A 13,790-nucleotide genomic window follows, 5' to 3' on the forward strand; every position below is an offset into this window, starting at 1 on the left:
AACTCCAGCAGTCCCAATTGTTTACGGCGTACGGATCGTCGAAGGCAACGTCGCCCACGCACAGTTTGTCTCGATACCGCTGCCCTTCAGGCTTAGGCAGCGAGCTGAAATAGTCGGACATAACACGACATACATTGGCAGGAAATACGACGCACAAATAAAGCTATAGAAGAGCTTCTACAACGCCAACAGCGAGCGCACGCCAGACAACGCAATGGCGAAAACGCCGAGAGCCTGGCCGCTTCTGCCTACATAGCTTCCGCGCATGCGCGGCCTTCGGGCCGTGCTGGTAAACAGAGCCGCGCCGCGTGTCGGCACTTTTGCGGTCATTTTCACCATACTTAAAAAAAAGAAGTATCTAACTGTTGTTGACAATGCTTTTGCAGCTATTAATTTGATGTCAAAGAATATGGCTCGCGTAGGACTCAGTGGAACAAGGCGACAGTGTGAGTAAAACGTGAATCAAAAGTAAGATATACAATTCAACAAAAACAGCGCTTAAACATAAAACAAATGCATGGTGTGTGCAGAGAATCTCCGCGTCTTCTGTATATGATGTGACGAGCATGAAGTTTGGCCGCGGCTCGACAAGTAGCCTTACCTCTGTGCCGTCTCGATGACTCGCTGCGAATTCTCTGGGTTCTTGAGTCTCGAAGTACCGGAAAATATTGCAATGTCCTTGGAAGTTCTGATGAATCCCCTTTTCTCAATATAGGAAAATTGGGAGGGTTGTATTAATTCTTGACAATCGATTTAATGATGGTGGAGGCATGGATTATGCAGCACACGATCGGACGATTCATTTTCTATGCAGGAACGATTAGCTTCCCTAATCGTGGTATGTCGCCGCGTGGCAATACAGTCGAAACAAAACGCATTTTCTTTTGATGCTGGAAACACCAGCCTACTTAATCGTGGTATTTTGTAGTGTTGCAATACCGTCGAAGTACTCCCTGTAAAAAACGCAATTTGTTGTGCGTTTTTCCCGGGGAATGTTGTCCCAGTTAATTATGTATTGATTTGGCATTTCAGACTTTCAGGATCAGCCTTGCCTCTCGATAAGAGAAAGAGGATACCAATCAATGATGCGCATATATTATATCCCCCAAGACAGCTGCAGGTTTAATTTTTGCTTTTGTTTTATACATGTGCGCCAAAACCATAATACGCGTAGTTACTCTATTTTTTCTATATTACCCGAATTATGCACGTGATGCTGATAAAACTTCGTTGTATATGCAGAAAAAAAAGGTACATTTTCAGTTAATTTTGTGTTACGAATTCCAAAGGAAATTAACCTGAGCTTTAATTTCTCGTGTGGACAATGCTTATTAAGAAAAAAAAAAGCAAAATTTATTAAAGTACCATCACGGCCAGTGGTGCTACGGAGAGTAGAGGGCGATATAAAACAAAGAAGGCAATTTCAGCGTGTCAATTTATTTTCTGACAACGTGCTGTTATAATGTATTCATTGAACAAGGCGGCACAAACAAGAACAACCTGGGAAGCTACGAGCGAGGTAATATACCTATAGTGCGGCGGCCACAAAAAGTAATATACGACGGCCTTCAGCTTCAATACGTTGAAGATGCGGTCATGATGGCCATGTGCTTTCGTATATTCTTGATCGAGACGTCGTAACCGGCTATTTCTAACACACGTGATTTGTAGCTATTTGATGGGCTGAAACATTGTGTTCGGATATAAAGACGAGTTGGCTAAGAAAAGAACCCAATGGTCCTTTCCTGGACATTACAAACGATGGATGTCATGACAAGCAAAAACAAGAAGAGTATTCACGGAACACTGGTGCAAAACATTGATTAAAAACTACAAAAAATCAAACTCGCGAACGGCACATGTGAATGGATGCACGCACAGCCATGCGATGTATCTGCCTGCGTGCGTATTAAAGTTTGGATATTCAGTAGACATGTACGCGCATGTACTGCAGCATGGCTTATGAATCAACACGAAGACGCGCAAGGCTCACATTTCGTGCATCATACGTTGTCTAACACTAATCTTTCGCTTTAACGCAATCAACTACTAATACAATTACGGGTGTAGCCATCGTTACGTGAGCAACCAGGCCGCGTGCATTCAGGTACTTCATTGCGTGTCGCATCACATTAAAACATTTTTTTTGCGAAAAAGAAAACGTAATATAAAAATTACGCTTTACGGAGGCATGCCAGCACCGATAGACACAAATTATTAGAATAAATTGTATACTCAAAACGGAAGAATGTAGATACGGTACAGTACACAATTAAACGTCTAATGCGTGCCAAGAAGCGTACACAGTGCTGACCATTTGCCCTAAGACAAATCGCAGCTAGCAACGCAGTCGGGTGAAGGTGCGGTTATGGCGAGCCGTCTTCAAAATCTTGGGTACGCCCAGCTCACTTCAGACTCTGGGACCAGCGTTTTGCGGATCTTGGAGGTGACGCAGCTCGGCACTGGTCGGTGCATGGACTTGCCCAGGCGGTGCCAGACCCAGCGGGTGAACTGGCGGTACGCTATTCTCCTGTATTGCCTGAAACAAAGTTCACGCATGTTTCTGGACCTAAACATTGTCGACGCTCTTTGTACTATTTTGTGAGGTGCAAGACTGCCCGAAGGCAACTGCTCTATTTGGCTGACTTCCTGTCATTTTAAGTTTGATGCTGTTATTAGTCCTCTGGTCAATACTGACCCCCAAAAAACACTTTTTGATCTAATGTAACCAGCAGATAAACAAGTTTAACAAATTCTTTATTACCTGCCATTTCTTTTTTGTTCAAGGTGGATTCTAGTTGTTTGATCCCCCATATTAGGAACTTTTAACCAACCGTTACCGTGTTCCGCGTACCGTACTACTGGAGCCTTTGAGGTATGCTTTTAAGCGCACGTCCCGCGGTCGGTGTCACTCCGGGCGCGCGCTTAAAGCTGCCCTGAGGAGGTTTCTGAGGTCGCCTAAATACGATAACAAAATCTTTGGGCTCTAAGCATCATAGAAGTCCATAAATCATAACGATGCGTGGCCTATTTTCTTATTAAAAAAGCAATAAAAAATCGAACACACGGAGGTCATCGCCGGCGATGGGAGGAGCATTTTTCCGGCAGCCAGGACGACATGTGACCAATGAAAACGTGACATTTCGTTAAGATTGTAAACGCTGTTATTACAAAGCGTGAATGCTTTTGTGGATGATAAACGAAAGAAAAGTAGTCGAAAGATGCATGTTTCGCGGAGAGGGAACATCATACTGCAGTAATAGTCTTCAAAACAACGCACTATATATATATATATATATATATATATATATATATATAAATATATATATATTTTTTTTTTTCTTTTGGTGAGGCGACGTGTTCGGTCGTCAGCTCTCGAGCGCGCGTTCGCTGCGTTGAACGGTAGTCCGGGCTGTATGGGCAAAGAGCCGCGCGCATTCCATATATCAGTCCGCGGTTCCACCGACCGGAGGAGCGAGGATCCTTCGCTCGCTATTGGCTGACGGTGGTCCTGGTTTTGGAATCTGCTCCTTCCATCGTCGGAAATGACCTCGGTGTGTTGCGATCATTGACTGCTTTTTAATAGAGAAATCGGCCGCGTATCGTCATGATTAAGGCATTTCTAGGATGCTTAGAGCCAACAGAGTGAGTTACCGCCATCTATAGGAGGTCTGAAAAACCTCTTCAGGGCACCTTTACAAGCAGGCTTCAAAGGTTCTAGTAGTGCAGTGTACGCGGAACACGATAGCGGTTTGCTAAAATACCTAATAAGATGCTCGGGACTGACGACACCCTGCGTTTCTTCGGCTGCCAGCTGCTATACTACACCCGTTTAATCGTGCTCAGGCTTTAAACTCTGCGCAAGCACTTTCATATTTGTTCAATATTCTCGATTTTTTGCGACTCCATCGCAATAAACGCCGACATACGCCACCCGCTGATATGGAAGAGAAGACATTACAGGGCTGCAAGCAAATTGATTGTCGAGGCAAATTCATAGAAGCCACAGGGGTGATTACGCATCAATGCTATAGCATTTATCGTTGCACATCGCCAAATTTAGCGGGGAAAATGAGCCGAAAGTAGCCAAATGCCGCACACCTAATGGTGCATAGGTCGTGGCGTAAACTTTTCCGCTAAATTTAGCAGGGGAAGTCCTCGCTACACTTAGCGTCGTCCTCTAGAACGACTGTAAATCCTTGTCGTCCTTGAGATCACTCTAGAGGTCGTCCTTGAGGTCATCCGGGACCTCATCCTCTAGGACGTCGCCCTCGACATCGTCCGAGACGCAGTCTTTGACGTCGTCTAGGACGACATCATATATCACGACGTCATTTAGAAGGACGTCAACGACGACATCTACGACGACCGCTAAGACGATATTTAGGGCGACCTTAAGGATGAGCTCTATGACGACCTCTAGGAACACCTCAAGGAAGACCTCAAATATGACGTCAAGGACATCAAGAATGACGTCTAGCACAACCTCTAGGGTGAGCCCAAGGACGACCTCCAGGGCGACCCCTTGGACGACGACGAGGACAACGTCAAGGTCGTTAGGTTCTTCGAAGAGGGTGCGAATGTGAAGGAGTGCGTACTGCCGCTCCGCATACGCGCGACGCAATGGGGTGAGAGCACAGTGAGCTGAAATGGTGTACTGCGCATACCTACTGTGCATTAGGAGGCCAGAATATACATAGCTGTAAATCTTAAGTAGTAGCTTAATAATGCTTTCGCATTAAAAGTAGGCATCGAAGTCCAAATCTCTTAGTAACTGATATCGATACTTACTCGTGCTCGTGCAGGCCACACAGGTATTTCGGCTGGTTTTCCATGCACCAGTAGAAAGGCACCTGGAGGCTGTGCAAGTTTAGGCAGACGCTCTCGAAGCCAGGATGCAGGGTGATGCAGCCGTGGGTACCGACCGCCTTGGCCACCTCCGGAATCTCCAGGCAACACGTCGATTCGCTGGCCACCGACATGCGGCTGCAGTGGCCACACATGCACCTGCAGTGTTGTAGGTGCATGTTTTCATGCGAAGTCTCGAACCGCTCTACGGATGTAGTACAAAAAGTCTACCAGAAAGCCGTTGAATAGAAACGTTATGTACCATGCTCACCAAAGTTTTCCGGACCACGCGAACGGTGACTTATTCAAATGGAGCGCTATCCTGTCGGTAGCCACAAAATTGGCTGAATGGTGGCGCGCCCGGATGTGACGTATTTCGTTACGTTTTTGCTGTTTCCGGCAGAGCTTTCTGAGTCAGAACCGTGCGCTTTGGTTTGGACGGGCCAGCTTCGGGCAAGCGCGCACGCGCGCACGCAGGCGCGAGCGCACTCTGGCGGTCACCTTCCTCGCGTCGGAAACGGGGGGAAAATTCACAGATGCAGACATACTCGCAAGCAAGCAAAGTGCAACTGCGACAGACTGGCCGGCCAGACAACAAAGAAACGCGGAGCCGGAACTAGCTTGCCCTCCATTGATTGGCCGGGACACAGGAGCGCCCTACTACGTCACCGCGCGTTTTTGTGCGCGTTGAGAAAGAAGTTGAAATCAACCAACTTTTTTATGCGCGCCCGGAAGGAGCGAAGAACCGGCGCGACGTCACGAAATACGTCACATCCGGGGCGAGCACGAACTACAGCCGCAAAACGAAGCGTTGGTTTGGATCGTGCTTAAAGCCCCTTGATACTTCTTTTACACGTACACCCGCGAGCGATATGAAGGTAAACAGCCCTGTTATTGTTTTTGACGCTCCTGCAAGTTTTGGAACAAGCCCTGTTCCAGAAGAGGGCTAGGACGCAAAGTTTAGACCCCAAGCCACTTACCATTTGAGTCGTTGAGAGTTAATATAGCTTTAGGGAGCCGTAAAACAGACAAGAAACCAGGTAAAGTGTTCACCTTCATGGCCGGCGGGTGTACCGACAACCAATACGAACGACGAAGCATATTTCGTCGAAAGAAAAAGTCATTTAGTTCAGTCTTCTGGTGCGCGCCACCATTGGCTCCCTAAAAACCTGCATTGTCACGCAGTCGGCGCTTCAAAGATTATCGCTACTTATAGGATGCACGAATAAAGAGCGGCTCTTATCTAGGAATGTTAGGGGATGCCACTCGCTCAGGGTCAAAATGGCTGCTGGAACGGGGACACGGTGTTTACCGCAGCCATCTTTTTCCATCGAAGCCCTTTCTGGGTTGCCTAGTGTTTAGGTATGTCGACGCTTACTTGGTCATTTGTCCAGACTTTGCGTCCGCTGACAGCATCTTTGAAGTTTTCAAAGACTGTGCAGCGGGACGAACTTTTACGCGGGAAAATCTTCAAAGGAAGGATTTCAATTCCTGGATTTACGGTTACATCCTCATTCCTCAGGTCTTTGTCGGGCCTTCCAACAGAGATCGGAGAAGTCAGTCCTCCCCTTCACCAGTGCTCATTCCAAGTCAGTTAAGAAAGGCATAGTGAGGTCACTTTTGAAGTCCTCATCCGCGAAGTCGTGTACGAATTTCTCTTAAATTAGCTTCAAGTAGCAGCCTAAGAGGTTTAAAAAAGCAGGCTTTTTTGCAGACCTCCTTCGTTCCACCCTCTATAGATTCATTCTCAGACCCCAACTTCCGCAAGCTGTTGCCAAAAAGAAAGGTCGTTTCGCTGTGATTCCCTACATGCACAATTCCGCGCACTCTTTAAGATCTATCGCGACCAAGTTCGACACTAGTGTTGTTTTCTCCTGTCGTATGCGCCTTAAACAGAAAGCAGATGTGTAAAAAAGTTAATGGGAGCGACAGTCAGAGGGCGCAATGTAAAACATGCCAAAAAGTTCGTAGAGTGCGAAGAAAGAAAAGTTTATTCAATTACACTTAGCTGTGGTAGTCCGTTCATCGGACAAACTCGGAGATGCGTCAACCACCAACTCAGAGAACTCAACTTGGAAGCATCAAATGCTTAAAATGAGTATTTTTACCCAATCGTCGTTCACAGCCGCACGTGCGATGACTGTACTCCTTATTTTTCTGATACTAGAATACTGAGCGGGCACAACAGCAGGTTTGGGAGATAAATCATTGAATCATTTGCCATGGGGACTGTCAACTACAACACTTCTTTACCTCCATTATCACTGGCAAAGACAGATGTTTAATTCCTAGCACCAGATATGACTAGATTACTGACACCTCGTCGTGACGCTAGTGCTCTTTAAACTTTTATATCTATAGTACATTTCCATTTGGGACTGTCAACAACAATATTCTGCACCTTCTTTATCACTGACAATGACAAAGGTCGAATATCTTGCACCAGAGATAACCAGATTACTGGTATTCCGTCGTGGCGACAATGCTTTTTAATTTTTATTTTTATCGTAAATTCCCTTTTCTTCTTACCAATTTTCTGATTTCCTTCTGCGATAACGTTGAAACCTTTTTTTTTTCTTTTTTTTTTGGGGGGGGGGTTTATAGTTTGTGCCATTCTATGTTGTTGCTCAATGAAAGACGTCCTGTTTCCGTCCTCGTCCTCAATGTTTTATCCTTTCAAATATTCGTATGTATTTACCAACACGCTCGTTTTCTATTATCGAATATTACACACCAGATTTCGTCCGCGTGCAATCTTTCGTTGCTAGTTCAACTTCTTGAGTCGAGGTAGCACTACCGGTATCTTTCGTTGAAAGTTCTTTGATATAACGTACAATTGTTGCTCCCTACAAGTCTTTTTTTTTTTTTTTTCAACAGTGTTTATTAACCTGAGGCTGGGGTAGAGAAGAAACATCAAAAAGTGGAAAGAGACAGAAAATAGACAAGACGACATCTCTTCTACGTTTTGATGCTTCTCTACCTCTTCAACACGGCTAATATCCACCATATCGCCTGCACCGTTACCCTATATTCTTTTTTTGAAGCCCCAACTGCGTGACGGTGGAGGTTTTAGGAAGCGAACGGCGGCGCACAGCAACTGAAAGGCCCCACTTTGTTCCAGCGGAAAGAGGTTCATCACGCGTGTTGGTTGTCGTTACTCGTAAAAGAAAAAATTCAGGAAGTTTCCTTGCGGTCGTCGATCCCTCGTTTTAGCTCGCATTGTCTACAACTGTGCGCCATTGAGGATACAAACAATGTAATTCATAGTTATTCAATAGTTCTAGTGATGGGTTCACTGCAATGACCCGTCGCCGAAAGCTAGGTGTGGCTACTTAAGGGTGGGTTTGAAATTGCAAAAAATATTTTTGATTGCCAGACCCACAGTGGTGGTGGCTAGATAAGTGGCTCTCTGCCCCCTTGTCGACGTCACTGCCGCGGTCTGGCCAAGAACGGAACGCTTCCATAGCATTAAGGACAGCCTCGTGACCTATTGAATGGCTCTGCTGTTACGTGCGTCGATGTTTGTGGTTCGTAGAAGCCAGATAGGTTAGCGAAGATGTAGACACGCGGATCATACAGGTCGCTCGCAAGCCATATACACGAAATAAGGCGCGTGCATCTACACAAATGGCAAGCCTAAAACGGTGAGTATTGGCGATGAGATGTTTCAATGACTCAATATCTTTTAACATCATGACCAGGATTACCGATCGCCAGCGAGATTTTTGACGGTGTGTGTAAAAATCATGGTGGAAGCTTGTTGTCGTCTTGTCCTTACACCAACTCCTTCAAAGTTGACGGTCTGGCATTTTTCTTATTTCCATTAATGAAAGTAGAATTCATCACAATCCCGACGTTATATATAGCACGTTTGGCCAATCGTGGAAGGTCTATCTGTCTCAGGGTGAAGTCAACAGTTGTCGCACTGAGTGGGCCAGCGGGTGACGCGCTCAGTGCGCCACTTATACATGCCTTGCACGTGACGTCACGCTGGGGAAGGACGGGGCCCTGCGCCATGCTGATGGTGGACATCACACCGCGGGGATGCGCTTACCAAGGCGCAGGATGCCGCTAACTGCCCGGACATGCGCTGACATGCGCTATACTTTCATCAAAGGTACATAGTTGTGTTAGATGTGAACTTGGAAAAGAAAACAAAAACAAGCCGAACTTACGGCGATGATATTTAGCCAGTACTAGCGGAATTAATTGTTAGGCATTGGCGCGATTGCGCTACGAGCAGAAAGCTTCAAAATGCCGCCGACTAAGTTTTAACGCAAGAAAATGTGTCGCAAAAAAACAGAAAAAAAAGTGGTCGCCACAAAAATTTACGAGCGGCTCTAGGAGTCGCTTGTAGAAAAATTGTTAGGATTTTATGAAGTACTGGCAAACAACGAAAGTTTGCCGTAATAATCTAAACCCTGATACAAGGATAAATAAAAGAACGGAGACAACCCTCATTGTCTCGGGGTTTATATTATGACGTTTCTTAACCGGCTCGCTTGCATGCTTTCACTCCTTGCAAAGGTTACCGTCTCGCGACGGCACAAGCGGATGCCCCGGCGGCGGCGTCTCGGCGAGTTTGCACACGGGGGCAGCCGCCGACCAATCGCCGTCTGGCCGGGCTCGTGGCGCGACACTCGCCCGTACCCGGCCGGGAGTCCCGAAGGTACGCTCGAAGCCTGGAAACGACGTTATGTAGCGAAAGGCGAAGGGCATCTACACCGCGAACGGGCAAAAGCCGACGCAGAGGCGTGCGCGAACGTAAACAACGGTGGAAAACTGTCGTCGCTCTCCGCTATAAAATGCGTCCCGCAAACTCGGTAGTCCGCGGCCGCATCCCTTTCCTACCGCTCGTACTTTCTCTAACTTGCCCCGCGAGACGGGTATACCCTCGCGGGGCATGCCGACGAAACGATCGTCGCGATACGCCGAGCGCAGCGCAGTTTACCATTGCACTCGCTGCGAAGGGCCGTCAGGTCAACCACCAGCATCGTGGTTACCGGCGTTCGACGTCAAAATGGCATCTCAGCATTAGTCAAGGCTACGCGTTCGAGCTGAGTCACACCGGACTGCACGCACTTCAAAAGACACAAAGAAACGATTGGCTGGGAAAATGGCTGATATGTCACCACTCAAGCATGTCTGCATGAAGGCGCTCTAGTAGAAGGCCCCCCAAAGCGACGCTTTTGTCTCCATAAGTACGTCGCGGAAAACGCACAAAAAAGATAACACAGAAGTGTAACACATACGGCGCTATTTTCTTCCGTATTGTCTCTTGTGTGCGCTATGTGCTCGCCGTTTTAGACACGACGAAACTGGCCCAAGCTTCAATCTTAGCACGAATTACGAGACAACTCAAAATGCCAACCAGATGGTGTTTCCGAGCCGGTAGTCCCGGGATTCCTCGACGTCTTCCAGAGAGAGCCAGGACGCGCTCCGTGCTTTCGACAAGGCCCTTGATATGGCCTCCCGCTGACGAAGTTCGACCTGAAGGATGTTGTTGTCGTCGTCGCTGCTCCCGTCAGAAATCTCCGAAGATTCCTCGGATGAATCCATGCCACTTCGCAGATACTTCTCGTAAAACACTCACTCAAACAGGGAACCCCACGATACTGTCCGGCGCTTGCTGAGTAAAACAACCGACCAACCACTATCACGGATGCCGAGCAAACGCTTTCCCACGTGCCGGGCAACACACAACTGCGGGGCCAGAGGCACAGCCAACCGGATACCAAAGCTGGGGCGTTTCGTAAAGTGTTGTTACCAAAAATGAGTCGTCGTCGTTATATCTTTTGAGTGTTATCAGTTCGTAGATTGCAGCCAAGACGCAGTCCGCTCCCCTAAATTCGGGTGCCTGTTGTTCTCAAGCACTTATCGAAGAATATGCGACCTCGCAGAGGCGGCCGCGTAAACGCTATTGTTTGCTGCTGTCTTATCTTCACGTGAACAGCCAGCTTCTAAAATGCATTACACTTCGTGGGCATATTTATCCTCTGGAGGAAGCGTAAAGTTCACAAGATTGCCAGCACTGGCTTTCAAAGCTGATGGGCATGTATATAAATGCGAAACGTTCTGAATTTTTTACCGAGTGGATTCCGGGGATGTCCACTGGTAGATAAAAAAAAAACTTCTAGAAGTACTCTGCGCTGCGGCTTGTCACCTTACAGGGGTAACGTCGCGCTTCGTTGAGCGTATAAAAAATGACTTAAAAAAAAGCCTCAAATTATTAACACAGATTAGTTGGCAAGGACAATCACAATGGCCTCTTTGAGTTTCCCAGATGTTAGTCAGTCTGTCGTCTGTGCCTCGTTATTTTTGTCTTTTATATCCAGTCTTTTTGTTTTCATTTCTGTTATAAAATTGGTTTGAAATTGAACGAGGTTTCGACGTATTGATAAAGATGGCCCCCGAGGGAGCCAATCAGAGTGACGGAGCAAAGCACGTGACAGCTTCGCCCAAGAGGAGTGCGCTGTCTCTTCGACAAGCATGATTGACTCGCAGGGGCTTTCGTCGTTTGCCAAACTATACTAAAATAGGAGTGCTATGAACATCGATAGGGAAGCAAACGGTGAGGAGTTTGGTATGGACGCGCGTTACCCCCAAAACGACAGTGAAGCCATCCTCTACGTCCGCTCTTGAACAGGCACTGGCCAGGTAATATCACAGAAATTATCACACAGCAGCGCAGAAGCACACATACTATACTTTCCAGCGTCTTAAGAAAAGAAGTGTTACCAAAGTGCGTTGCCGAAAAAGCGTCATCCGTGATCACCTGTCACGTCAAGTGATGTTAGCTCACGTGACGTCACGTGACCAAATAACGCATAGTGGTATAAACTACGCGACCAGGTGGCTCATAGTTGAGCAGAGCAGATTTGCCAGCCCAGAAACATAATCTACGCATGATCATTTTGTCAGGTATAACCAGAGTACTTTCGCACGCGCAGTTTCACAACCTTCGAAGTACCAGACACTCAAGACAGTCAGGCGACGTGTTTGAAAGATTACCAGATCAGACGGGACGCCGGCCGGTTACGTCATTCCTGTGCGTTCACGAGACGCCGTGATTGGGGGCGATATCCGCGCCGGGATTCGCACAAAATGGTCCCGGACAGAATAGTCCCGGACAAAATGGTCCCGCTCAAAATGGCTCCGGACATAATGGTCCCAAGCGCCAACCCGGACAAAATATGGTCCCAGGCAAATTTCGCGGCATAGTTTGTTTGCTCTTTGGAGGTTAGCGGGTTGTTTGTATTCGCTCTTTCTCACGTGTGGTAAAACGTGGCGGCGCCAGTGTGCAAATAGCCCCCAACAACTTCCGGTTCTGAACTAGACGGCGGGTTTCGCACTAATTGCGAAAGCAAATATACGCGATTTACTCTGGATACGGCCACGTATAGCACTGTCAGATTTAATTCCCTCTCATTATAAAATAAAGATGAGTAAAAAAATTAGGAAATATGCGTGAACCGGAAGTGTGTCGGGACTGCCCAGTAGATGGCGCCACTGAGTTTGTAGCAAAGAAAATGTTCTACTGAATATTTAAGTTGTGAAAGGTTAACCATCTTAAAGTTTATATATTTAAGTTAAAACACACTGCATGCCAGAAGCTTAGTCCAGAAGAAGAGAAGAATATGGGCAGGAGATCGAACTATAGGGGGCGCTCTGACCCGTTTGTTTTCCCCACGCTCGGTGTTTACTCAACACAAGGCCTGTGCACATGCCAGCAGGCCTTATGGGCATGGCCATGTCATCTTCTACAATAGAGCGCGGGGCACAGTTTAATGTAAAAAATACTAACAATCGACGAAGCGCGTTAAGTGCCGGATCTATCCTCAGAGAATGCGAGCTTGACCCACTTCGGCTTTTGTGCCAAGCTGGGATCGTGCATGCTGCATTGTTCACGCAGGCCGTTGTGGAAACAAAGGAGCCCCTCCTCCCCCTCGCCGGAGAATACGAACTCCAGCCGAACGCTGACGCCGCGTTCGGTTATGTCGGCCGAGCGCTGCGTCATTGTATTTGTTGTCCCCATCCGTGTAGTTGATAAGTTAACCGCTTGGGGCGTCACGGTCTGTCCTCCTCCCCAATAAGGCTGGTAGCTCTCAAGTTTGGGAGGGCGCCCCCGGAGAGCAACATCGGATGTTTTAAGATCGTGTTTACGATGTGCGCCACTACGCTCAGTCGAGCTGACATAAAATTGTGACATAAAAAACACCAAGCAAAAAAAAAAAAAAAAAAAAAATTAGCGTTTTTTTTTTTTATTTGTTTTGCTAGCGCAGCGAACTTAGCATAGCGCATTGATTGGCCGTCAACAGGAACTCGATATCTGCGACCGATCAGTATCCGCTGCGCTAGCCCCATTTGCCACGCTGCCCTGAGGGCGCGCCGGAGCAATGCTAGTGGCGCCGCGCTCTGGCAGAAAATCGCCGTTCATAGCAGTATGGAGTGCGGGTCCGGTGGCAATGGTGACGAACGTGTTAAAATTCTATTCGCGTCTCCAGCTCGCCGCTCGCCCTCCCGCGGCGGAAACGGGAAGCGCTCTAGTGAGGGTCCCCCGATTCTCCTGCTCAGCGGGCACGGCGGAACTGCGCGCGATCATGGCTCGCGAAATGTCGTTTCCGAAATCAAACTACACTATTCACTGTCCCAACGTGGTGCTGCAGCCTGTATGAGATTGTACCTTATTAGAGAGTTTGAGTATAGCGTATAGAAGCAAACGCAAGCGCTGTGCGTTTGCGTTAGGGTGGCCTGCTCCACGTCGCGCGTGCGCATCATTGCCATGCTCCAATCCAAGACCGCAATCCTGGCCTCCGCGCACGCGCAGTGTGGAACATGCAAAGCTAACGCACACACACAGCGCTTGCATTTGCTCGTATATGCAATACTAAAACTCAGTACTGTTTCACCGTTTTCCAACACCAACGAAACGTGCTGCAGTG

General features: G+C 47.5%; 1 protein-coding gene across 1 annotated transcript; it reads right to left on the minus strand.

Moving 5' to 3' along the window:
• Positions 1 to 1,804: 1,804 nt before the first annotated feature.
• Positions 1,805 to 10,780, minus strand: LOC8034383. The gene is made up of 3 exons (XM_002409039.5): positions 10,220 to 10,780; positions 4,792 to 5,007; positions 1,805 to 2,539 (listed from the first exon to the last, which is right to left on the minus strand). Exons 1-3 carry the CDS (start codon positions 10,405 to 10,407, stop codon positions 2,383 to 2,385), a joined length of 561 nt encoding a protein of 186 aa, XP_002409083.4. The 5' UTR covers positions 10,408 to 10,780; the 3' UTR covers positions 1,805 to 2,382.
• Positions 10,781 to 13,790: the final 3,010 nt, after the last annotated feature.

Source organism: Ixodes scapularis, unplaced genomic scaffold (assembly GCF_016920785.2).
Source record: "Ixodes scapularis isolate PalLabHiFi unplaced genomic scaffold, ASM1692078v2 PGA_scaffold0__279_contigs__length_252992795, whole genome shotgun sequence".
In the NCBI taxonomy this organism is placed as follows: Eukaryota; Metazoa; Arthropoda; class Arachnida; order Ixodida; family Ixodidae; genus Ixodes; species Ixodes scapularis.